At 50.6% G+C, this 22,911-nt stretch overlaps 1 protein-coding gene across 1 annotated transcript in view; it reads left to right on the plus strand.

Annotated features, from left to right (window-relative positions):
- The window catches only part of LOC135255749 (zinc finger homeobox protein 3-like), a 191,164-nt gene extending 168,797 nt beyond the window's left edge, over positions 1-22,367 (plus strand). Inside the window, exons 7-10 of the mRNA XM_064337308.1 lie at positions 428-628; positions 7,533-7,656; positions 8,431-14,028; positions 15,045-22,367. Coding sequence (XP_064193378.1) covers positions 428-628; positions 7,533-7,656; positions 8,431-14,028; positions 15,045-16,912 — 7,791 coding nt within the window. The 3' untranslated portion in view covers positions 16,913-22,367. The remainder of the gene's footprint in view (positions 1-427; positions 629-7,532; positions 7,657-8,430; positions 14,029-15,044) is intronic.
- Positions 22,368-22,911: the final 544 nt, after the last annotated feature.

A 22,911-nucleotide genomic window follows, 5' to 3' on the forward strand; every position in this document is an offset into this window, starting at 1 on the left:
CATATTTGACAGTTGAGAGGGCTTTGGAGCGGCTGCCAGGGAGGCCTCGGGCTGGAGGGGTGGGCGCCCGAGTGCGCCCCCCTCCCTAATCACTGGGGTCCGAGCGCCGCTACCCCACCCTCCCCCCCACCCTCTGCCTCTCTCTCTCGCTCTGTCTCTCTCTTTCTGTCTCTATCTATCTCTGTCTCTTCCTCTCAATCTCTCTCTCTGTCTCTTCTCTCCTCTCTCTGTCTCTTCTCTCTCCTCCCCTCTCCCTCTCCTCTCTCTCTCCCTCTCTCCCCATCTCTCTTCTCTCTCCTCCTCTCTCTTTTTCTCTCCCCCTCTCCCTCTCTCTCCCCTCTCTCTCTCTCTTTCCTCTCTCCCTCCTCTCTCTCTCCCCCCCTCCTCTCTCTCATCTCTCTTCCCTCTCCCCCTCCCCCCTCTCCAGATGTACCAGTGCCCTTACTGTAAGTACAGTAACTCAGAGCTGAACAGGCTCAGGATGCACGTGATGACTCAGCACTCTGTCCAGCCCATGTACCGGTGCCCGCTGTGCCAGGACATGCTCAACAACAAGGTGCACCTGCAGTTCCACCTCACCCACCTGCACAGCGTGGCGCCCGACTGCGTGGACAAGCTCATCGCCACGGTGAGTGTGTGTGTGTGTGTGTGCACTTGTGTGAGCGTGTGTGTGTATGTGCACGTGTGTGTGGGAGTGTGTGTGAGGGGCTGTGTGTGTGTGTGTGTGTGTGTGAGTGTGTGTGTGGGAGTGTGTGTGAGGGGCTGTGTGTGAGTGTGAGGGTGTGTGTGTGTGTGCAAGCACGTGCGTGTGTGTGTGTGTGTGAGAGTGCACGTGTGTGTGTGTGTGTGTAAGCACGTGCGAGTGTGTGTGTGTGCGAGTGAGTGTGTGTGTGTGTGTGTGTGTAAGCACGTGCGAGTGTGTGTCTGTGTGTGTGAGTGTATGTGAGTGTGTGTGTGTGTGTGTATGTGAGTGTGTGTGTGTGTGTGTATGTGAGTGTGTGTGTGTGTGTGTATGTTGGCCAGCCTCCCCGTCATGTCTGCCCCGCTGTGCTGTGTCCCCTCAGTGATCTCCATTCAGTGTGATCTCTGCGCTTCCTCGTGTCACGCTGCTGAAGGATGTTGATAAAAAGCCCGGCTGCGGCACTTCCTGCCGGGGTGCCGGGCCCAACGCGCGCGCTACGCTACGCTGCGCCGCGCACACGCACGCGTCTGACCCCGCCGAACCGCCAACGCGCTGCTGCTCTCTCGCGCAGTAAGGGCTCCGGCGCTCAGGCGGAGAGGAAGCGTCAGAAGCGGGGAGCCCTTTTGTGTTTCTCCACCGTTACGCGCGACCTTCATTCCCCGCCAGAGAAGGTCACGCGCACCAGACTGCTTTATTGTCCTCTGATTCTTACTTATCTGGGTTTTTTTTTTCTTTCCCGTCTTCGCGCTCCTGTCTTGTGGGGTTTGTCGTAAGCTGGCGTAGGAGCAGCGCTGACCTCTTTCTGTGCCGAGCCTCACTCAGCCGTCGCCATGGCGAGGGCTGGGGGAAGTCCTCGGGCTCAAATGACTCATGACCCCAAATATGGCCAAGGCTGAAAGCTGTTTCCTGTCCCTATCTCTTCCTCCCTCCTCCTCCTCCTCTACCAGTGGCCTTGTTCCTCTGTGGTAGAGTGGGTGCAGCCATAACATCCCCCCCCCCCACCCCCACCGGTATTTCTATCTTTGCTCTCACACCCCTAGTGCTCTCCTGCCGGTTCACTATACCCGCACCAGTAATCTACTGACAGTTCCCACATTGAACCACACAGAGTCATACCGGAGGGCTGGAGGAGATCAGAGAGGAGGCACATCTCTCGCTGGAGATCACTGGTGACCTCTAGACAGCCAGCCTCCAGAGGGCGCTTGAGAAGCCGTGAGCCACTGCACTCGGGTCTACGCCCACTCTACCACAGAGGAACAAATGCCACTGTGACCTGCCACTGTGGACTCCTGTTCACAGTCAGCTACAGTCAGATACAGTCCCATCTGCTGGACTCAGCCTGTCATTCTGGCCTACACCTTTACCTGCTGAGCCAGTTTGAGGCCCAATGTGATGTCTATTTAAAGAATGAAAAGCCATGCAATATAAAATTAGCATAAATAGGGAAAGGATCTCGGTAGTTTCTTGAGATACCTGCTTATCCCCTCTCCAACACTTTCAAATTCCTGTTTTTAAATTAAAAAAACCAGAGCGTCAGCATTCTCCCAGTCCACATTCATGTCTGTGTTCTTTTTCGAAAACAAAAAAAAAACAGAGACCATTATTATTATTAATATATTCATCTAATTGCAACACTGATGAATTGAAATTAAATAAATACATTTTATTCCCGACTGAAAGGCAGCACGAGGTCGGCCATGGAAATACTGAAATACGATTACTGACTTTTTCTTCTTTTTTCCACGTTGCAAACCTCAAGCGAACGTTGATTTGCAGCGGTTTTGCTGGAGGCCTGTGGAAACGTGTGCCCATCAGCATACACACATTCTCATGCCTTCCCTCCGTGCCCACCCTCTTCCCCAGGAGTAGCCTCTCCTGGCCCTTCTTCTTTATTTTGGCAGTGCACCATACCGGGACAGAAAGCTTATTTTAGTTTCGTTTTGCAGGGTTATAATGGTGCCCTAGGGTGGGGTCATGCACCCCCCCCCTCCCCCCCCCGAGATCCCTAGAAAGAGATAGGATATTTTTTTTATTTTTACATTTGGTGAAGAATTAAAAATGGTTCTGAGACCATTTTTTTCAATCGATGTCAAGGCCATTCTTGAAATAGTTTCGTATTCTGCAGTAACTCTTACATCACCCGTTATGCCTTATCCTTTTCAGAATCCCTCATGGGTCTGCTTCCATATCCCCATAAACCCTCCTGAGGATCCTGTTGTTTTCTTAGTTTCACCCGTGCCCCCCCCCCCATACACACATGCACACGCACACACACACCTCAAAACACAGCCACTCGTAGACACACGCATGCATACACTCACTCACATGCACACACACATATCCAAACACAGACACATGAACGCACACCCGTGCACAAAGACACACACGCTGACACGCTCATGCAGACACACTCATGCACGCACCCACGAATGCACACACACACACACAAACACACACGCACAGACACACACACGCTCACATACACTCACACTCAAACGCACGTACATATTGACATATAAACACACAAAGACACACACAAACACACACGCACAGACACACACACGCTCACATACACTAACACACAAACGCACGTACATATTGACATATAAACACACAAAGACACACAATCACATATTGCCTTTTCTATTTTTCTTGCACTTGACTGGGCAGGGAGGAGGGTGCCACACTTGCAGTGATTGCACCTCAGCTCCTGATCTCGCGCATAGCCCCTGTCTTTGTGCTGTGGGGGGGTGGGGGGGTGGGGGCGGGGGCGTTTGGCGGTGGGTGGGGGGGGGGGGGGCAAGCCGCCATTCCCGCCACCCTTAGCCGGAAAGCAAATGGCGAGCGCATTAGTATGGAAGGCGGCCATATTTTTTCTTTTATGGAGATAATAATGCTGTGAGCTTTTTTTCCAGAAGGCAGGGGAGAGAAGCAGAGCTAATATAATGCACATTAAAACCAGTACCTTTTTTTATAACAAGTGGAAATAAATTGAAAGGTGCTCTATCCTTCCAGCCCGGTCCCCGGCAGACGGCCTTAATGAATACTGAAATAGGTGACTTTTATTTCTTGCCGACTGTGCATAAAGATGCGTTTCTCTGTCTCTCCCTCCTCCCCCTCTTCGCCCTCCCTCCTCCCTCTCTCCCCCGCTCTCTCCATCTATTCCTCTCCCCATACCATCCTACCGTTCTGCCTATATCTCCCTTTCCCCCTCCTTTTCTCTCTCTCTCTCTCCCCCTCTCTCTCATTTTTTCTCATCCCCCATGTCTCATTTTCTGTCTGTCTGAGATAGGGATAGTGAAAATAATTGTACTTCATTAATTCCTGAGTCTGGCTAGATGATAGCCATTTTAAACTGTGTTTGCCAATTAGGCGGTCTAAATTAAAAGTGACCTTGGGATACTCTCTGCGCTTGCCTCTCCTCACCTAATGAAGCCGTTGTCTGGAAACAGTCTACTTTGTAATGTAAATCACCGGCGTATTTAAAAAAAAAAATTTTATGTTTTGTTTTTCGAGCTCTGCACACATTAATTTACTGCATTTAGTTTGGAGGTATGGAGAGGAAGATGAAAAGGAACCAGATTTATAAACAAAAAATAACCCCCCCTCACCCCCCCCCCCGAACAAACCACTTGGATTTCATTTGGATTGTCGTATTTGTTGGTGCGATTCTGTCAGTGTTTGGGGGGGGGGGGGGGGGTGAAAGCTGGGGTTTACTGTTCCACTTAACCCCCCCGGCCCCGCCGCTGGGTGGTGTGGGGGGGGGGGGGCGTCTTCGGAGCGCAGGGAATTCTGGGAGCTCAGGCCGGCGGACGCCGCGTCTTTCTTTAGCGCCGCGGCGGTTTCATCAGTGCGGCTCCGGCAGCCGCCAGGCGGGAGACTGCACTGTGAGCGCCTGAGACACCGAGCGACTGAGACACCGAGAGACTGAGACACCGAGAGACTGAGACACCGAGAGACTGAGACACCGAGAGACTGAGACACCGAGAGACTGAGACACCGAGAGACTGAGACACCGAGAGACTGAGACACCGAGAGACTGAGACACCGAGAGACTGAGACACCGAGAGCCTGAGACACCGAGAGACTGAGACACCGAGAGACTGAGACACCGAGCGCCCGAGACACCGAGAGACTGAGACACCGAGAGGCTCCAGCCCTCCCCCGCGTGCGTGTGTGTGTGTGTGTGTGTGTGTGTGTGTGTGTGTGTGTGTGTGTGTGTGTGTGTGTGAGTGTGTGTGTGTGTGTGTGTGTGTGTGTGTGTGTGTGTGTGTGTGTGAGTGTGTGTGTGTGTGTGTGTGTGTGTGTGTGTGTGTGTGTGTGTGTGTGTGAGTGTGTGTGTGTGTGTGTGTGAGCCCTGTGTGTGTGTGTGTGAGCATGGCCCCTGCGTGCGTGCGTGCGTGCGTGCGTGCGTGCATGTTTGTTTGTGTGTGTGTTGTGTGTTGTGTATGATGTAGCATGTTAACCTGTCCTGTGGAAATGGGCTCCTCTGCCCCTGGAAGGGCTCCTTGTTATGTTTGTGTCCCGTGTGCTTCTGCTGTCCCTTCTGTTAGTCTCTGCAGATGCATATGATTGTGATTTTAGATCTCCTAAAGCTTTGTGTGTACCAGCCTTTGATGGACATGTAACACATCAAAGTAAGATAATAATGACACTAATAATTATAATAGGAGCAATAATAATAATTATGTCAATAGATTGCCTGTAGATCTTACTCAATGCTGCCACGCTCTGCGCAGTCACTCAGCTTTACTGTACCACATTTCCGTCAGGTTATTTCAACCGCATTCTCCACAGATCCACAGATTGACAGTCTTTTATGGTGAATGAAATGCTGTGGTCAGATTTGGGTTTGACGGACATTGTGAGAGTTGGCTGTCCTTCGCAGAGTAGCCGAGATAAGCACTCTGAGAGAGAGAGAGAGAGAGAGAGGCATGGAGTCAGGCTGAAGTGAGGCGCAGGGTGGATCTTTTGTGTTCCTGTCCTAAAATGCTGTGGCTGTTGTGCCAATAAAGTGGGGAGACAGAACCAGAGAGAGAGAGAGGGAGATGGGTAGATGGAGAGAGAGTGAGAGAGAGAGATGGGTAGATGGAGAGAGAGAGGAGGATAAGGAGGACAGAGGGCGAGAGAGAAAGTGGGAGTGAGAGAAAAGGAGAGATGGGGTTAGTGTGAATGGAAATGCAGACTGATTGGGGAGCTAATTGAAGAAAAGGTGCAGCAGTTCTGTCTCTGCATCTCTCTCTCTCTCTCTCTCTCTCTCTCTCTCTCTCCTTCTCTCTCTCTCTCTCTCTCTCTCTCTCTCTCCTTCTCTCTCTCTCTCTCTCTCTCTCTCTCTCTCTCTCTCTCTCTCTCTCTCTCTCTCTCTCTCTCTCTCTCTCTCAATCACTCGGGCTCTGATTATTGTTAAATAAGGAGTGGCTAATGAGTGCTTTTGAAGAATTGTTGTCCTTTTTAAAGGGGGGAGATGGGGTAGATTGGAAGGAGTGGAGGAGGTATAAGGGGGCAGGAGGGAGGAGAAGGGAAGATTTAAGGAGGGGGTGGAGGGAGGAGGGGAATTTAAGGGAGGGAGTGGGAGGAGGAGAGGGAGATTTAAGGGAGGGGGTGCGGAGGGAGGAGATGGGGAGATTTAAGGGAGGGAGGTGTGGAGGGAGAAGAAGGGGAGATTTAAGGGAGGGGAGGTGTGGAGGGAGGAGACGGAGAGATTTGGGGGGGGGGGGGTACGGAGGGGATGGGAACAGGAGATATAAGAGAAGGGGGCTGCAGCCGCCATTCACACATGATTGACTTCAACCTTTTCAAGTGCAAAGCAAACCTGCCCGCGTCTCTGCACTTTCTAATCAATATTCATTGCTTCTTGAAAGCTTCTAATTAAAAAAAGAAAAGGTGGGAAAAAAGGAGGAGAAAAGCCAGAAAATGGAGTGGAAAATACATATATATATTTTTTTGTTTTCTGTCTTCATATGTCACTTTTTTTAATTAACACTTTTATCTATTATTATTTAATTTCGCAACAATGTTTTTTTTGTGTTTTTTTTTTTTTGTTTTTTTTTTTGAAGTCCTCATAGCCTGGGTAGAGTCGCATAGCAGGGAAGCCTGCAGATTATTCTCTGCTTTCTACCTTTCACAAGCCTCGGCTAAATTTCCCAGCATGCCCTTCTTTCAATGACAACATCGCTCGGCACCCTGGCTCTCCATGCAAAGAAGAATGATTTAATTAGCTATCCTAATAAGCTTTTCAGCTGGCCAAGGTAGGCCTCTCAGCCCATCTCACTAATTGGCTGCAGCAGTTGTTTCTACTTCCAGCGTATGACAAAAAAAACACCAACGCTGATCAAAGTGTAAATTCCTGAGATGGTAAATAAGTTTTTTTTTTTTTTTTCATTAATTTAAAAAAGATTATATTTGTGTGGAGTACAAGAATGTTTGAACAGCCCCAAGCTTCGTGGAAAAGCACATAGGTTTTTAAAAATTATTATTATTCTTTTTATTTGTAGTTTTTTATATTCTTTGTGTTGTGTGTGTGCAGTGAACACACACACGCTCACGCGCACGCACACACACACACACACACAGACAGACACACACTCACACACGCAGGCACAGACACACACGCACTCACACACACAGGTACCGTATGTATTCTGTCCCCTAGACTAATCCTCAGTGGATGTTCTACCGCTTTGGGTTTTTTTAAGGAAGCTGTTCCTTGTTGGAACCTTGACCGTGGGCGTAACCATGGGCGTAACCGTGGGCGTAACCATGGGCGTAACCGTGTGCGTAACCATGGGCGTAACCGCGGGCGTAACCGTTGCCGTGGGCGTAACCGTACCGTTGCGTTTGATTTCTGCAGGTGGCGGCGTCCGAGTTCCTGCCGGCGAGCATGTTCGTGCCAGTCCCTGCCCCGGAGCGAGACGGGCAGAGCACGCCGCAGGCTGTGGGCACCGCCAGCTCCGACGACACCAGGAAACAGACAGGTCAGTGCCCGCCTGCCTCTGCGGTCTGTGCCCAAATGCAGTCTGTGCCCGCCTGCCCCGCGGTCTGTGCACGGGTGCGGTCTGTGCCCGCCTGCTCCTCAGTCTGTGCCCAAGTGCAGTCTGTGCCCGAGTGTGGTCTGTGCCCAAGTGCGGTCTGTGCCCGAGTGCGGTCTGTGCCCGAGTGCGGTCTGTGCCCGAGTGCGGTCTGTGCCCGGGCGTCAATCATATACGCTCATTATGGACTCATTATGTTTATTAGGGGTCTCCGTGGTGACGTGTAAATGGCTTTACGGAGCTGCACCAGGCCTCTTGTATTGAAATTCTGACAACAGGGCAACATCATCACCTTAAGGGGAGAAGGGAGGTGTGGGGGGGGGGAATTAAAAGGTCTGCGGAAGAAAGGGTAAATATATGTATGCCTTCTGAGCAGATCTTTTGCTTTTTGAAAGAAATAATGAAAACAGTGGTACCAGGATGCCGGTGGGGGTCAGACATTCATTAATAAGTCACGGCCACCCTGCACAATAGAGGGGGAGAAAATGCACGTCCCGCTTTCTGTAGCAAAACTGGGAATTAATCATTACAGTGCTGTCTTTCAAGGACCGCTCCTCCCTGAACCCTCCCCACCCCCCACCCTCTCCCCTCTCCCTAAATGCAAAATGTTCTGTGTGGAAATTAAATCCTGTTACACAAGAACAAACCTGTTGTTGGTGACAGACATATTCACAAGCTTTTTTTTTTTCCTCCTGTTTTATTAAAAAAAAATTCTGACAGAGAGCTCAGAGCCGGAGCCTGAGAAAGCGGCCCCGCCTCCCACCGAGGCGGCCGACGCCCGCGCGTCCCCGCCGGAGGAGCAGCCGCAGCCGAGGGACGACGGCGCCGGCTTCCCGTGCTGGAAGAAGGGGTGCGGCCAGCTCTTCAAGTCCTCCAACGCCCTCCAGACGCACGTCGGCGAGGCCCACGGCAAGCGGCCGCAGCTGCCCGTCTCCGACCGCCACGTCTACAAGTACCGCTGCAACCAGTGCAGCCTGGCCTTCAAGACCGTGGAGAAGCTGCAGCTGCACTCGCAGTACCACGTCATCCGGGCGGCCACCATGTGCTGCCTCTGCCAGCGCAGCTTCCGCACGCTGCAGGCCCTGAAGCGGCACCTGGAGACCAGCCACCTGGAGCTGAGCGAGGCCGACGTCCAGCAGCTGTACGGCGGCCTGCTGATGATGAACGGCGACCTCGCGGTCGCGGGCGACCCGTCGCTCGGCGAGGACCACGGCGGCCCCCTCGGCGAGGACGAGAGGGAAGGGGAGGAGAGCGACCCGGAGGAGAAGCAGAGCCCGACCGGCAGCGACGCGGGCTCGATCCTGGAGGACTCCGGGCTGGAGCCCAAGCGGGCCCTGCCCTTCAGGAAGGGCCCCAACTTCACCATGGAGAAGTTCCTGGACCCGTCCCGGCCTTTCAAGTGCACGGTGTGCAAGGAGTCGTTCACGCAGAAGAACATCCTCCTGGTGCACTACAACTCCGTCTCGCACCTGCACAAGGTGAAGCGCGCCCTGCAGGAGTCCGCCACCGGCCACCCCGAGCCCACCAGCAGCCCCGACAACAAGCCCTTCAAGTGCAGCACCTGCAACGTGGCCTACAGCCAGAGCTCCACCTTGGAGATCCACATGCGCTCCGTCCTCCACCAGACCAAAGCCCGCGCGGCTAAACTCGAAGCGGCGGGGTCCTCCACCGGCTCCACCGGCGCTTTGGGCGGAGGCGGAGGGGGTTCCTCTGTGGGGACGTCGGCCTCCAGCCCCAGCCCGGCCGCCAACTCGACAACCGCCGTGAGCAGCAGCTCTTCGTCCTCTGTGCAGACCGTGCAGAGCCTTCTGGGAGGTGGCCACGCGGGCCAGTCCCACGGCATGGACGGCCTCGGAAACTCCACGGCGGCCTGCCACCCCTCCCCGTCCGAAAACCACGACTCGAAAAAGAAGTTTGCGGACATGCTGTCCTCGAGGTCCCAAGCGCAGCAGCTGCAGCAGCAGCAACAACAACAACAACAACAACAACAACAGCAGCAGCAGCAGCAGCAACAGCAGCAGCAACAGCAGCAGCAGCTGGCCCAGGCTCAAGCCCATGCCCAGGCACAGCTCCAGCAGGAGCTCCAACAGCAGGCCGCCCTCATCCAGTCCCAGCTTTTCAACCCAGCACTCCTTCAGCACTTCCCCATGACAGCGGAGGCTCTGCTTCCCCTGCAGCAGCAGCAGCTGCTCTTCCCCTTCTACATCCCCGGGGCGGAGTTTCAGCTGAACCCGGAGATCAGCCTCAGCGGCTCCGCGCTCAGCATGGCGGGCGCCTCCACCTCCTCCCTGCTGGAGGACCTGAAGAACTCTGCGCAGCAGGCCCAGCAGAGCTGCCTGCAGCAGCAGCTGCTGCACCACCACCTCCAGCAGCAGGCGCACTCCCAGGCCCAGGGCCAGATGGCCCTGCTCCAGCAGAACGCCTCGCTCCTGCACCAGGCGGACAAAAAACCCAAGTCCGCTCCTCACGGCGAGAAAGATCGGGATGGACAGAGGGACAAGGAGACGAGTGAGAAGGTGGACGACCACCAACCCAAAGATGGCGTGGACGGCGTTAAATCTAAGGAGAAGAAAGATCAGCCACAGACCTCAGCGGCCGTCAACCACGACCCCGGCTTTCCGCCACCCAGGATCACTTCCGATGCGCGAGGAAATGCCACCAAAGCCCTTTTGGAGAACTTTGGGTTTGAGCTGGTCATCCAGTACAACGAGAACAAGCAGAAGGTGCAGAAGAAGTTGGCCGGGATGGGTCCCGCGGGAATCTGCAGGGTGGTGGATCCCATCGAGGGGCTGGAGAAGCTGGAGTGCGAGGCGTGTGGAAAGCTCTTCTCCAACATCCTGATCCTGAAGAGTCATCAGGAGCACATACACCAGGCCTTCTTCCCGTTTCCCTCCTTGGAGAGATTCGCCAAGGAGTACAGGGAGCAGTACGACAAGCAGTACCCCCTAAGGCCCCAGACCCCTGAGACTGCAGCACCTCCCCCTCCCCCACCTCCTCCTCCTCCTCCACCTCCACCCCAACCCCAACCGCAGCGAACCCCCACACCAAACATCCCCGTCTCTGCACCGTCGCTGACGCCGCCGGCCGTTCCTCCCCCACAGCCCTCGGTTCCCATGGCTCAAATCCCCATGCCGATGGACTTGCCTCTCTTCTCCCCTCTTATGATGCAGTCCATGTCCCTGCAGTCCTTGCCCTCTCAGATGTCCGCCCAGCTGCCCTCTGTGGAGTCCGGTCTGGCCAGTGACCTGGCCCAGCTCTACCAGCAGCAGCTCACCCCGGCCATGCTGCAGCAGCAGCAGAACAAGAGGCCTCGGACCCGCATCACCGACGACCAGCTGAGGGTCCTGCGGCAGTACTTCGACATCAACAACTCCCCAAACGAGGACCAGATCAAGGAGATGGCCGACAAGTCCGGCCTGCCCCAGAAGGTGATCAAGCACTGGTTCCGCAACACCCTTTTCAAGGAGCGCCAGCGCAACAAGGATTCGCCGTACAACTTCAACAACCCGCCCATCACCACCCTGGAAGAAACCAAAGTCGATTCCAAGCCGCCTTCCCCGGAGCCCCTGAGACAGGAGTATTATGGAAGCAAGAGGTCCTCGAGAACAAGGTTCACGGATTACCAGCTTAGGGTGCTGCAAGATTTCTTTGATGCCAATGCCTACCCTAAAGATGATGAATTCGAGCAGCTTTCAAACCTGCTGAGTCTGCCCACCCGGGTCATCGTTGTGTGGTTCCAGAATGCCCGGCAGAAGGCCCGTAAGAACTACGAGAACCAGGGAGAAGGAAGCAAAGAAGGCGAGCGGCGGGAGCTGTCCAATGATCGCTACATCCGCACAACGAATCTGAATTACCAGTGCAAGAAGTGCAGCCTGGTCTTCCAGCGCATCTTCGACCTCATCAAGCACCAAAAGAAGCTGTGCTACAAGGACGAGGACGAGGAAGGGCAGTACGATAGCCAAAACGAGGACTCGATGGATCTCTCGAATGAATACTACACCCCGTCCGGCTCCTCCTGCCATACCCCTATGCCCTCCTCCTCCAGCTTGTGCCCCCTGCCCCCGTCCACGTCGGCCTTCTCCCAGTTAGCCTCGTCCTCGGAGAGGGAGGAGGCCTCGCCCGCGAACACGTCGAACGCGCTCGGCGAGAAGCCCAAGCACTCGGCCGAGACGGCGCCCCCGAAGCCGCGGGAGAACCTGGCGTCCGTCAAGCAGGAGAGTCCGCAGCCGCAACAGCAGCCGCCGCCCCAGCTGCAAGCGGAGACGCAGCAGCCCAGGCCGCCTCCGCGTGAGGAGAAGACCCAGTCCACTCCAAAGACCCCCAAGCTTCACTCTCTGTTCCCTTCCCAGCAAAAGCAGCAGCAGTGTGGTCCCACTATATCCCAGGCCAGCCCGGCTCCTTCACAGAGTTCTCACATGACGCTTAATCCTCTCCTCACAACGCCCTCCCAACAGCAGCAGCAGCAGCAGCTTGCTCAGCAGTTGATCCCTTACCAGTGTGACCAGTGCAAGCTGGGATTTCCCTCCTTCGAGCACTGGCAGGAGCATCAGCAGCTTCACTTCCTCTCTGTGCAGAACCAGTTCATTCACCCCCAGTTCCTGGACCGCCCCATGGACATGCCCTTCATGTTGTTTGACCCCAGCAATCCCCTGCTGGCCAGTCAGCTCCTCTCCGGGGCCATGCCGCAGATGCCCACCAGCTCCGCCACCTCGCCCTCCACCCCCACCTCCACCATGAACTCCCTCAAGAGGAAACTGGAGGAGAAAGCGGGCACCAGTCCCGGGGAGAACGACAGCACGCACAGCGGGGAGGAGCCCCAGCGGGACAAGCGGCTCCGGACGACCATCACGCCGGAGCAGCTGGAGATCCTGTACCAGAAGTACCTGCTGGACTCCAACCCCACCCGCAAGATGCTGGACCACATCGCCCACGAGGTGGGCCTGAAAAAGAGGGTGGTGCAGGTGTGGTTTCAGAACACCCGAGCCAGGGAAAGGAAAGGGCAGTTCCGCGCCCTCGGCCCCGCCCAGGCCCACCGCCGGTGCCCCTTCTGCCGTGCCCTGTTCAAGGCAAAGACTGCGCTGGAAGCCCACATTCGCTCGCGCCACTGGCACGAAGCTAAGCGCGCCGGCTACAACCTGTCCCTCACCGGCATGTCCCCCGATCAGGAAGGGATGCTGTTGAAGTTGGATCCTCTGGACATCTCCAGCTCTCCGCAGCCCCCGACCTCCAACAACGATGGACAGTGCTCCTCTCTCTCGCCCGTGAGCAAAAACATGGATCTTTCTCCTCGGGGTCTGCTGAGCCCAACGTCCATCAAGGTAGAAGGAATGGAGGACTTTGAAAGTCCCACCATGTCGTCCGTCAACTTGAGCTTCGATCACAGCAAGCTCGACAATGATGACTGCTCCTCGGTGAACACGGCCATCACGGACACCACCACGGGGGACGAGGCAAACGCGGACAACGACAGTGCGGATGCAAAGCACAGTCATAACAGCAGCGACTTTATGTCTAAGTCCGGGGGGGCGCCCCCATCTGCCGAGAATGACGACCAGATGTCTTCTGGGCTGGTGAGCCCTGCAACGAGTTACTATGCCAGGGACTTTGAAAATGAGACTATAGTGGACTACAGTGAGAACTCAAGTCTGGCAGACCCCTGCTCACCAAGCCCTGGGGCTTCAGGAACCAGGAGCATTGATAGCGACCGGCCAGGCCAGAAGCGTTTCCGAACGCAGATGACCAATCTCCAGCTCAAACTGCTGAAGTCCTGTTTCAACGACTACAGGACTCCCACCATGCTGGAGTGCGAGGTCCTCGGCAACGACATCGGCCTCCCGAAGAGGGTGGTCCAGGTGTGGTTCCAGAACGCCCGCGCCAAGGAGAAGAAGGCCAAGCTCAGCATGGCCAAGCATTTCGGCATCAACCAGACGTCCTACGAGGGGCCCAAGACGGAGTGCACCCTGTGCGGCGTCAAGTACAGCGCCAGGCTCTCGGTGCGAGACCACATCTTCTCCCAGCAGCACATCAACAAGGTGAAGGACACCATCGGCAGCCAGCTGGACAAGGAGAAGGAGTACTTCGACCCGGCCACGGTCCGCCAGCTGATGGCGCAGCAGGAGATGGACCGCATCAAGAAGGCCAACGAGGTCCTGGGACTGGCGCAGCAGCAGGCCATGCAGCAGCAGGGGATGTTCGACAGCCCCGCCCTGCAGGCCCTGAACCTCTCGTCAAGCTACAACGCTTTGCAGGGGATCCCCCCGGTGCTTCTGCCGGGGGTTAGCAACCCCTCCTTATCGGGATTCACCTCATCAAACTCAGGTACTGCATGTCCGTACCTTCTGCATCAGTAGGCTCACAGATGAGACTTTGCATGACATTTTTCTTGACCTTTATTTGCATACCTCTTCAGAAGCACATGATTCTACTGTACTATAATTTAAGTGCAAAATATTAGACGTGGCAAAGTGCAGGTATTTTAATGCTTGCACTTTCTTGTCACATATTTCATGTTTTATGAAATACGTTGTCCTTTTGGAAGTTTGAATGTGACTGTACATACATATTTATTGCGTATAAACATGATTAAGCTAAAAAAAAAAAAAGCAAAGACATTTTTCTCTGAAATGTCTTTTTTAGTTTACTGGGACCACAGTCTCCTGTAATGCGTTTATTTTTCTTTTGCCCATAAGAATCAAAAACCATGCATTGAAGTCAGAGGAATGAGACAGTGGGGAAAATAAATAGTGGCTCACTCTGCATCTCGTGTACAGTTCAACAAAATATTAATGGTGCGGCAGCACATAGAGCTGCCCAACCTCGCGTCATATGCGAGTCCCTCCACCGTGGCGGTTTGTGGTCGATTTTCTGTCTGTTACTCTCTCCCCTTTCTATTGGAAGCAAAAAAAAAATGGGGGCGACATAGCTCAGGAGGTAAGACCGATTGTCTGGCAGTCGGAGGGTTGCCGGTTCAAACCCCGCCCTGGGCGTGTCGAAGTGTCCTTGAGCAAGACACCTAACCCGTGACTGCTCTGGCGAATGAGAGGCATCAATTGTAAAGCGCTTTGGATAAAAGCGCTATATAAATGCAGTCCATTTACCAAAATGAAAGGATGGTGAACTGTCCCACGCTCCTTTAAATCATGCCATGATAGCCCAGGCTGTAACTCATATTATGAACTTGTAAAATAGAATGCAAATGCAGGTACCTATGAATTTTCACACCCCGTATTGTGAAAATATGAACAGATAATACAGTTTGTATTTTGGATCAATTGACCTTTACTTGATGCTCCGGCTTCTAATTTCTGTGTTATTCTTTGCCTGGTATCTTTCAGCTTTAACGTCTCCAAAACCTCCCAACCTCCTGAGCATGCCCGGTGCGAGTGTCCCCTCCCCCAGCCTCCCCACGTCTGGGTTACCAAACAAGCCCCCCTCCTCTTCCTCTCTGGCCTCGCCCGGCCCGGCCCAGGCCACCGCTTCCACGGCCCACTCGACCCCCAGCCAGACCCCCACCTCCTCCTCCGCCCCCACGTCCGCCGCCGCCAACTCCTCCTCGTCGGCCTCGCATCCGGGCGCCCGGTCTGACCCCCCCAAAGAGCGAGACGCCGAGAGGGCCAGGGAGAGGGAGAAGTCCAAGGTGAAGACGGAGAAGCCCCCGACGCCGTCCTCGACGGGCGGCGCCCCAGCAGCACCCTCCACGTCCGCCGCCAGCGCCAAGAAGGAGAAGCCCGACCCGGCCGTTCCTGCCACCTCCATGCCGACGCCGGGCATGGAGTACGTGGTGGACCCCGCCCAGCTCCAGGCCCTGCAGGCCGCCTTGGCCTCGGACCCCACGGCCCTCCTGACCAGCCAGTTCCTGCCCTACTTCATGCCCGGCTTCTCGCCGTACTACGCCCCGCAGATACCCGGGGCCCTCCAGGGCGGCTACCTGCAGCCGATGTACGGCATGGAGAGCCTCTTCCCGTACAACCCGGCCTTGTCGCAGGCTCTGATGGGGCTGTCCCCAGGGTCGCTGCTTCAACACTACCAGCAATATCAGCAGAGCCTGCAGGGGGCGCTGCAGCAGCAGCAGCGGCAGCTCCAGCAGCAGCAGCAGCAGCAGCAGCAACAGCAGCAGCAGCAGCAGCTACAGCAACCAAAAGCAAGTCAAACTCCAGCCCCGCCCAAGACCCCAGACACCCCAGACCACAAAGAACCTGCCAAAGATCCAGTGAAAGCTGAACAGCAGAAAGGCACTCCCTCCTGTGAGAACTCTTCCTCCTTCGCTTCTTCCTCATCTTCCTCCCACAAGAACCTACCCTTTGAGCTGCAAGAGGCAGACGGCAAAGGCGCGGAACCCCCCCTCGACCGGTACATCGTCCCCAGGGCGCAGCACCGGCTGGCGTGCCGGAAGTGTCAGGCCCTGTTCAGCAAGGAGGAGGCGGCCATCGGCCACCTGAAGTCCGCCTGCTTCTTCGGCCAGTCCGCGGCGAACCTGCAGGAGATGCTGCTTCGAGTCCCCGGCGGCGGCGGCGGTGGCGCGGGCGCGGGCGAGGGCGGCCTGTACGACTGCCTGGCCTGCGACGCCACGCTGGACGGGGAGAAGGCGCTCAGTCACCACCTGGAGTCGGCCCTGCACAAACACAGAACAATCAAGCGATCAGCCAGAAATGCCAAAGAGCACGCTTCTCCTAGTTTATTACCTCACACTTCGGCCCGCTTCCCCGATCCCAACGCCGCATCTACCTCGCAGTCCGCCTCCCACAATAACAGCAGCCCCCCTCCCCCGCGCGCCGCCACGCCGTCCCCTTCCGCCTCTTCGTCCTCCTGCTCATCTTCCTCCGCGGCCACCACCCCCCCTCACAACGCAGCCGCCGCCGCCGCCGCCGCCGCAGCCGCCGGCAAACCCTGGCCCCAGGCCCACGTCTCCAGACCTTCGGCCGGGAAGCCCAACGTAGTAGTCTCCCCTTCGACTTCTCCTCATTCTTTTCCTCCGGCGTCCTCACCTTCAACGGTTACCTCAAGTTCGTTGAGCACCTCAGGGGTTCAGACCTCGATACCAACAGACGTCTTTACCGACGAGTCTGAGTCTGGCGGCGGTCCGAGGTCGGCAGACAGGCTGGGCGGGCCGGCGGAGGGGCCGCCGCAGCCCAGCTGTCTCAAAGACAGCAGTAGTTGTAGTAGTACTCTTGCTAGCTTAGGAACGGACTCCCTCCGATTGTAAAAGAGCTTTCAAACGACGACTGGACGATGTTTAAAAAATGTTAAAAAAAAAGACAAAAAAAAACAAACCGACAAAAGGAAAAAAAAAAAACAAAAACAAATAAAAAGCAGCGATGTTTAAAAAAAAAAAAAAAAAAATGTTTAAAAATATACAAACCAATTTCAGAAGAAAAGATGTGTAAAGATTAACTGCAATTCCAAAGCTTGTAACCAAAAATTAAATGTTAATGGATTGTTTTCCCATATCAACATGCTGGTTTACGTTGATTACGTCGAACTAAAATATATATTTAAATATATATAGCTAAAATAAAGTGACTGCAGTTAAGTTTTGGATATCGATAGCAGAATGCTGTACAGCAATGGACTGCCTCAAACGTCATTAAAACAGCCCCTGACCCCCGCAAGTAATGAATTAACAAGTTGTCCCTTGTTTGTTTAATTATTCCCGCTTAATAGCACAGTAACAAAAGCCAGTATGTACTGTATGGGAGAATAGTCTTACATTTACCGTTTTCTTGCTATCTAAGCATTCAGATACCAATGGCTTGCTAAAATAAGAAAAATAATGTAATGTCTATTTTATTCTCAGGTCAACAGCTCCACAACCTTTTGTTCTGTTACAGAAATTCATTGTTTTTTTTTTTGTTTTTTGTTTTTTTGTTTTGTTTTGTTTTGTTCCTAACAGAAGTAGGAATCCTTTTTCTTTTTTCGGCTATTGATTTAACTGACAGAAAGTATTAAGAGAGAAAATCTCATGAAGGTGTAGCTTTCTGGGGGATTCAAAAAGGGTAGCTGATCTGCTGATTTTAAACATAAATCATTTTAAAAAAGGGGAGGACAACCCCTCTCACTTCACCCAGGCACGGAGAGTATTGCAGACTTGTTGGTGGGGAGAAGAAAAAAAAAAGATTTTTTAAAGTAAGAGAAAAAAAAACAACTTTCTGTATTTATGATAGATATGAACATTTTTGGTGTTAAGTAGATTGTTGCATTGGAAATGAATTTAAACAGTATGGTAGACTGAAAAAAATATTTGTGTATATTTAGCTTTTGTATCGTCCAACTTAAAAGGCGGTTCATTTGATGTTGTCTTGGTCATTCCGATAGACTAGATTAAGGAACAGTAACAGACCTACTCTTTATTTTTGTTTTCTTCTTCTTCTTCACTGTTTGGCTGTCCTTTGCCAAGCTGCCATTCTCAGACTTGGCGGGATCGTTCCTTTCGTTCTTCTATCGTTTTCTTTTCTTTCCTCCCCCTCCCCCCTTTATTTTCTTGGTCGATACAATAGTGACAAAAAAGGAAAAAAATAATAATAATTCTGGGGTGAAATGTCCGAAGAAATTTTTAATTATGTTTGTGTTACCTTTGTGCACTTAACCACTGTCTGACTGTTTCTCTGTTTTTCTCTCTCTTTCCCTCTTTCCCTTGGTTTCTCTCTCTCTCTCTCTCTCTCCCTGCATTTGTAGAGTTGGAGGTAGATTTCTACCCTTGCACTACAAAGCAGATAACTTTGTTTCTTGTGTAATGTGGCTGCAGCCTTTCCAGGTTTATTTTTTCATAAGAACTTTTCCATGTTGTCATAGATGAAAATGAAAAATAATAATAATAATATTGATGATAATAATAAGTCTCACGCTTTAAAACAAAAAGAGTATCCAAAGACAAAACACTTTCACCATTGGTGCATAAAGATGAGCAAAAGAGGCTTCTTTATACTTGATAATTTGTTGTTTTTAAAGAAAAGGAAAAACAAAGTTTTAAAATAAAGGAGTTTCGTGTCAGAGTTGCCCTTTTTTGCTTCATTGCGAGCAGACCGATGGCTTTAAACGTAAAACAACAAGAATACCAAAAACCAAAAAAAGGCCCCAGTCTTTGCGTTGTGGAGTAGCACCGCGAGAGAGCCATTGCTGTTTGTACGATAAAGGTTAAAAAGCTCTTTGTCTGACTTTTCCGTGTCTCAGACACACACACACACAAACACACACGTTTTTTAAAGCAAATGTATAAGGTCTGGTCTTCGAGGACATCAGTTTTGCTGCTAATGTAGTTTTTGAAGAAAAAAAAAAAGAATACCTAGATTGCATGCTCATTTTGCTTTATTGGCAAAGCTTTAAAACGATGACAAACAATAAAACATTCATCACACCTCTGTATTGTTTTCTGTTCTTGTTACAAAAACGGAACTTTGAAGACTGTGAACACGCGTTCCAAAGGACAGTGGCTTACGTTTAGGTTTTTTTTTTTTGTTTTTGTTTTTTTCGAGCAGACCAATATGAAAGCCAATGATCTATATTGTACAGAACAGTGCATTCCAAATACAACATCCGTTTTTTTTTTTGTTTGTTTGTCTGTCTGTTTGTTTGCGTTTAAGCAAGGACTGATTCTTTAGTTTTTTTTTTATATAAGTATTCCTTCTGTTATTTAAAAGGTGACTGTAAGCTGTTGTGCAAACGTAGAGTCCCCGACTGCAGCCGTTGCAACTCCCAGTTCACGTAAGTCTGGTATGGGGAGTTTAGAGTGAGTGTTTCTCACTCCAAAGGAATATTACAAAGTAATAGCGGTCACCAGAATAATATGTACATAAACACACGTCAGATTCTCGCATCTGTCTCACCTGTTCAATGTGATCATGCCTCTCAGCTGCCAACAAGTCAGTAGCGGAACCATAGGTTGTTTGGAAAAGACGTCTGAAGCGGTGGCTTTCCTACCTGTGCGAAGTGTCACAGGTGTCTGCAGGCCAGCCGTTCAGCCATTTCCCCGCGTAATCAGGAGATGCCGTTTCTGAGGGAAATGTTCATCCCAAAGTATTTAAAGAAATGAACAGAGCTAATGGTTGTTTTTTTTTTTTTTTTGGTTTGTTTTTTCTTTTTGGTTTGTTTTTTTGTTTGATAAAGATCTCCCTTTTGCTGTTGAAAGTTTAGGGGCACGGACCTGCCCTCACACCCAAAGAGAGGTTCTTCACGTCTGCCAATTGCAGTCAAAATGGTTGTACTCAAAAAAATATACATCCTCTCCTCCCCAGAAAAAATGAATTTTTTTATTTTTTATTATTATTATTATTTTCTTTGCACCAAGACACATTGAAATGTGTGTAATTGCTCTTTGGCCACCGGTGTATAGCATTTGGCCTAAATTAAACCGTCTCCACACCTCAGAAGTGTGTTAAGTGTTGCATCTTGAGGGGGAAAAAAATGTGATTTTGTGTCAATACTTGCGCACTCAGTCGATTTTGGGTTGATTTGATCTGCAAGCTCGCTCCTCCAAACTCCTGTTCTCGGAAAAAAATTGTTCACATGATTATTTTTAAGAATCCTAATGTTGTACAGGTTATTCTTGAATTAATGCTTTTTTGCATTTTTGTTTTTAAATAATGTCATAGACATTATTTTTTCATATAACTATTTGTATGCTGTTTAGGTTTCTGTGTATTATTTTTTCCTCATGTAAATTAACATATAACGCTAGCTTTAAATCTGAATTGCTGAAGTTTCTTCTTTTTTTTAACATTACTCTGACCTGGCCTCTCTATAATGTGATAATGATCCATTATTTGTTTGCATTTTTATCTGATTTTTAAAAACTCTAGTTTCCAAAGGTTATTCTGTTCTAGGCTCTTTTTCCGCATTTGCAGCTTGCATGGGCTGTGTATAAGGGTGTGTGTTTCTGTGTGTGTGTGTGTGTGTGTGTCTGTTTGGTTGTGTGTGTTTGCGTGTTCTGGGAGCCAGCATCGATTTTTTTATTTAATATTTTTCATTTTTACACACCAAAAGAACTGAACTGAACTGAAAAGTTTAATTTAAACTAAATACGTGAACATCATAAAGGGATTTCAAAGGAAACAATGATCATAATGTGGAGGATAATAGTAAAGCACTGAGCAATTAAAAAAAAAATTGAATTAATGAATGTGGCCAAAGCTTTATACAGCTGCAAATTGACAGGAGAATTTCAGTAGTGGTGCCCCTCATAAGGGCATGTTTTATCATGGCACAACACACAGGACAGCTGAAATAGTTCTGAAAGAAGCATCCATTCAAACTTGATTTTCATTGACTGATAAAGAGAGAAAAGGAGATTGGTATTGCTGTAGTATTATTGCAAAGGTCATCTCCCCCCCACTGTGAAAATAAACATGTATACAGATATAAATATATTTAAAACATCAGTTTCTTTAAGGAAGGAAAAAATACTCTGGGAGCTTTATGTTTCATTGGGGTTTTTTTTTTTTTTTTTTTTTTTTGGAGAGTTCACACTGACGTGAAGGAGCGGCCATTTTGTTTGGTGGTGGGCAGTCCATACACAGCTGGTCGTGGCAGCCTGAGGTACATGGTGGCTAGGATAGCAAGTCGATTATTCACTGCAGGCAGTTCTGGGAAGGGGATGGACTTCTGAACCAATGGTGGACATGAAACGGCGAGGGGAATCTTGAAAAGCCAAACTCCAGTAGCTGGAACCACTATTTTCCCGCCCTTTTCCCCTCTCTCTCTCTCGCTCTCTCTCTTTCTCTCTCTCTGTCCAGGGCCACTCTCCAGCTTTAATGTTCTCCGCGCTGGGGCGGAGGAGGGCAGGCCAGGGCACATGTATTTGCCTCCATTTTCACCGTCCGTGTTGTTGTTGACGGCTACCTGTCACTCATTTCTCCTGTTTAATTTCTCTGACTGACTCTCAGTGCTGTCCAATCAGACAGCAGCTTTCTCTCTCTCTCTCTCTCTCTCTCTCTATCTGTCTGTTTCTCTCTCTCTCTCCCTCTCTCATGGAGTCAACCAAACGAACCATGAAAAACCCTTTTCTTTATGAAAGGGCGTGTGTTTTCTAAGCTGTAATTCTCAAAGAAGCAGTTAGAATTTTTTTTAGAATTTTTTTTTTTTTTTTAAAGCAAAGCAACCAAAATTAACAACCAAACTAACAACCAAACCATTTGCTCCAATTTCTAAGATGAACTGTTGTGTGGAGCCCCCCCTCCCAAAAACAAAATCCTTTTTGTGACTCCTGGTGCCACAATGTTTTTTTTTTCATTTTTTAATGCATTATTTTTTCTGGTTTTAATTTTCGTTTTCTTGAATTATTCCTCCTCAGAGCCACACAGAAACGACTCTGAGGCTCCAGTCGGCCCACCTGAGGGTATAAAAAATCAGCCTTGCAATGTACAAAAAAGAGCAAGTTAAACCAAAAATGTTGTTCTTGATGTCTTTTCTATACTGTAGTCTTGTTAGCTTTTTTTTGTTACTGTAATTATATGATGAAGATTTCCAAACTGTACCAAATTACAATGGAGACTAACGTACAAAAACCACATGGAATTTCACTTTTAAAGAGAAACTTTTGTCACAAAAAAACTTGTTGTCCTAGTTAAGTTGATTGTAGATGGTAATTGAATATACTCCTTTGAAAATATTTCATCAAGTATGTTTCTTGCTCATTGTGATACATTAAAAAAGTATGAGCAAAAATGTATGGTTTTCCTGTGCTGCTTTTGTTAAGTGTGAGTGAGGTGACTACTGAGCACTATCCTGTTGTTCACCCCGTTGCTTTCCAGACACAGTATTAAAAACCTTTGTGTAACATGAGGACAAAAACGTCTCCATTTTAATAAACAAAAGGAAGCCTACTTTTTAAAAAGATCGTTGCACAAAAAACGGACAGGGTATCGACTGAGATCACGGATGCGTGTAGCGCTTTCGGTCGAAATCTGTGTATTTTAGGTAGTCCTGCTGCATTAGACTTTGACTCCAGTCCCATGGATTTGTATCTCGGGGTGTTTTTGTTCTGTGAAATTTTAAACCAGCTTTCCTACTTTCCACATCTGGTTTGATCTTCACCCTGTCTTCAGACGTTATGTTTCCCCCTCCTATCAGAGCTCCTAAGGATCGCGCTAACTGCGGTCGGCGCACAGATTTAGCTCCGGTCCTGGCGATTTTGAAAGTGAGGATTTCGCGGACCTTATTGTGATGGGTGGATTTACAGTGTGCTTGTCAGTCACCGAAAAGCAGTCAAAA

The sequence above is a fragment of the Anguilla rostrata genome, chromosome 5, assembly GCF_018555375.3.
Source record: "Anguilla rostrata isolate EN2019 chromosome 5, ASM1855537v3, whole genome shotgun sequence".
Lineage (NCBI taxonomy): Eukaryota > Metazoa > Chordata > Actinopteri > Anguilliformes > Anguillidae > Anguilla > Anguilla rostrata.